The following is a 3,522-nucleotide window of genomic DNA, read 5'->3' as shown; positions in this document are numbered from 1 at the left end:
TCAGGACTTTGAGTGGGAGGTCTGTAGTAGACTCCCACCGTTGTGTCCCCTGTGCCGTATTCCCCATGAATTTTTACCCAGAGGGTCTCTAGCTGTCCATGCTGGTCGCCAACATCAGCTTGTGTATGAGGGCTGTGTCAGAGGGGCTGTCTGTGCTGGTGCTGCTGGTGCTGCTGCAGTCATCGTGTTCTCTTGGAGACCTCAGTGTTATACAAAGAATGACAACAAAGGCTGGTTCAGTGGCAAAGGCTTGGCTAGGTCTGTTACCAACTCACTAACACACCTGTCTAAAGGGTTACAAGGTGTTAGCCTTGGATGCTTGTGGTAAGACAGAAGCACAACTCAGGAATAGTGTCTCCTAGGCCTAGTGAAATTGCTGAAGATTTCCAGTCCTCCATGGATCAAGCAGTTCTGTTTATATCATACATTTACATAACAAACATTAACATCTCTTGCCAAATTTCCCTAATCCCCAGACCTCCTGGTCATTATCAGGTATGTTCTAGACTCTTTGGTATCACTCTTATCAATCAGCCTGAACAATCAACCTGAACACTTGACTGTCTGGCAAGCCTGTTTCCATAGGCTGAAAACAGAAGTCATCTTTGTGTCTTCATAAAAACGTTTATGGGAGCACAGAGCAAAAGCCAGCAGAGATCCATACCCTTTGTCATGCCACAGATGCCCGACTTTGTGGCCACGACAAAAGATAGTATAAACGTGTTCTGCTTTTTGCAGTGGGCTTCTGCTTGCTTTATGGCAGAGGAGTGCAAGCAGTCTGGAGCTGCCCATGCTCTCCAGCCATCCCAGGCAGACACTCTCAGGGCTTTAGAGGTCTGATCTTGTCATAGGAATTCACCTACAGGGGTAGTTTCAGGCCCCCCCACCATTTGCAAAGGCAAGCTCTGGAAATCCCTTGGCAGAGGATTCTCTAGGCATGTGTGTCACACTGCCACACGTCGAGTCAGTTCCCCATTTGAAGTTGCCCTGCAGGATTGGGCCCAAGAGCAGCAGGGGCCCAACTCTGTGGGACAACAGGTGACATCTGTGTTGCCCAGTAAGGCAGATCATCTGTGTATTTTTCTTTGGTTAAAAATAAACTAGAAGTTTTACTAATAACACTAGGGGACTGTATTATTCACTAAGATTGAAGCAAAAACAAATATAACTTCATTGAAATGAGTTAAAAATAATTTGCAGGGCTGTGAAATAGGAGCTTCATAACCAGGAGCAGCTAAGAGGCAGCAGAATTGCAAAAGAAAGGATAGCTTGGTTGATGGAACATCAAGACCATTAAAAAGGGTGGGTTGTTAACATCCATGGAATGAGGTGTTTAGAAGGGATTAGGTAGATTACAATGAGCCATGAAGTCAATTCACTCCCTTAGCACTGCCTGACTAGAAATCCTGCTGCTATTACTAGGCAGTTGGTTCTAATCAACAGGAATCAAAGTGGGGGAGTGCAAATGCACCAGTGCACCCCGTTCTGTATCTGCCTCTGTATGCAGCACTGGTAGCTTCACTTAATAAGGTTGCCTGGCAGTTCCCATGATAAACCCCTTATTTTTGACTGGGGGTGATCAAGAAACTAAGGCAAAGAAAAATGCAAACTGCCCCCCCGTCAACCAGATTGCCAGCTTTAGCCTGTGTGGAAGGAACATTCCAAGCATCATCCTCAGGCTGCTTTCTTTTCTTTTAAAAATGATTAAAACAACAGGTTATATAATCTGTTCCACTGTCCCCTATACCCACTCACCCACCCTGGTGCCAGCCACACACAGTAACCTTTGATATCTCTGTTCCTTTGGTAGACAAGTGGATGAGGGACTGTGGACTTCTCCCAACAACCTCAGCCAATCCCCAAAGAAGATGCCACCAGAGACTGATTTCACCAAGGGCTTGGATCTGGAGATGCCCATCAGTCCCCCAGTGAATTTCCATGACCTGACTGCCTCTGTTGATGGATTGGGCATGCCTGGCTTTGGACAGAGCGCCATGCCACCCCAGCCCCCCTGCAAGAGCAATAACCCCTCCCAAGTTCCAGAGATGGTGCCTGCCAAGACCCAGACAGGCCCTGAGACCCCCAGCAAGAAGAGCGCAGACAAAGCTGTGTCTGTAGAGGTGAGAGCCCGGTGCTCCCACTGCATTGCCTGCTATGCCATGCACATGAGTGGGGAGGCTTAACAAAGGGTTCAGCTCTGAGCTGTCCATACCTGGGGGCCCTGGCTGCTACAGACAGAGAATTATACAGCCCTCGCTTTGATCACTGCAGTGTTTGAATAAGCCCTATCACTATGGGGATGAGCCCATAGGGTAGGCTGCCTCCCTGTGGAGCCCCAAGAGGAGCAGCTGTCAGCTTTTCTGCTCTCGTGGTAGTTGCCTGCTGTGTTGCAGGGGCAAAGAGGAGAGAACCTGTCTCCTTGATTACCCTCTGCCCTGCTTAGCTGCAGGAACTCCAGGAGCAGCAGGATCAGGGCACTGCTATCTGCCTGGGCTTAGGAGAGCTCCCCCACCAGGTGCCCAAAGCAGCCTGGGGCTGCTTCAAATGTATGTTGGGTGGGTCCAACCACACAGGGATAGCAAAGTGGAGAAGACTTGTCCCTGAATACTGCTTGTGGCCCCCAGGCCCTTTCATAATGAAATGTTTGGCCCCAGGACCAGAGAGGTTGGATAGCACTGGACTGAGCTTTAATCACAGAGTCTGTCTGTGGGAGGGGAGTCTGGCTTAGAGGTTCAAGCGTTTGGAAACTGGGAAATTAGGACCGGGTTCCAAGACAAGCTCTGGAGAGGACACAGCAGGCCAGTGAGCAGGACTCCTGGGTTCCATACGCAGCTCTGGGAGGGGAAGGTGATCAGAGCAAAGTGAACAAAGAGGCAGAAGCCTTGGTTTCCATCCTAACCTCCAGTTACACTAGGAAGTCGTCGTCATCCTTCCATGCCTTGGTTTCCCCAGAGAAGTTCCCCACCTCTGCACAGAAGGATTTTCCTGGGTCAGGAGGTCTGAGGCACCTGCAGTCTCATTCATTGTAAGTCACACACAGCAGGGCTGTCTCCAGCCTGGCAGAGAGCTCCTTGGGCAGTCCAGACAGTGCCAGTCTACGCTCAAGCCTCACACCCTCAGCCCTTCCCAGACCCGTCCCATGGGGCAGGCCTTTGGAGCTGAGGTCAGACCATGGAGGGCTGCAGCAGGGCTGGAGATGGCTTCTGCTGCCAATGGGACCCTGCTCAGGCTGCAGCCAGCTCTGCTCTCTGCCTGCAGGCTGCAGAGCGGGACTGGGAGGAGAAGAGGGCAGCGCTGACCCAGTACAGTGCCAAGGACATTAACCGTCTCCTGGAGGAGACACAGGCTGAGCTCATGAAAGCCATCCCTGACCTGGACTTCGCGGCCAAGCACAAGCAGGGCTCCGGCAGCACCGCCTCTACCCCCGAGCACAAGGCATCCAAACCGCAGCACACACAGAAAACCACAGGTGGCAAAGTCGACCCCAATGGCCGCAGGGGATCAGGTAGGGGGCGGGGAGGG

The 3,522-nt window shown here is 51.4% G+C and overlaps 1 protein-coding gene across 1 annotated transcript in view; it reads left to right on the top strand.

The window, feature by feature from the left end:
* The window catches only part of SRCIN1 (SRC kinase signaling inhibitor 1), a 200,067-nt gene that overhangs the window by 175,941 nt on the left and 20,604 nt on the right, over positions 1 to 3,522 (top strand). Inside the window, exons 14-15 of the mRNA XM_019550251.1 lie at positions 1,811 to 2,120; positions 3,259 to 3,505. Of these exons, the coding sequence (XP_019405796.1) occupies positions 1,811 to 2,120; positions 3,259 to 3,505 (557 nt within the window). The remainder of the gene's footprint in view (positions 1 to 1,810; positions 2,121 to 3,258; positions 3,506 to 3,522) is intronic.

The sequence above is a fragment of the Crocodylus porosus genome, unplaced genomic scaffold, assembly GCF_001723895.1.
Source record: "Crocodylus porosus isolate Cpor-Errol unplaced genomic scaffold, CroPor_comp1, whole genome shotgun sequence".
NCBI lineage: Eukaryota > Metazoa > Chordata > Crocodylia > Crocodylidae > Crocodylus > Crocodylus porosus.
The sequence above is the reverse complement of the archived record's forward strand: the minus strand, read 5'-3'. Positions and strand labels throughout refer to the sequence as shown.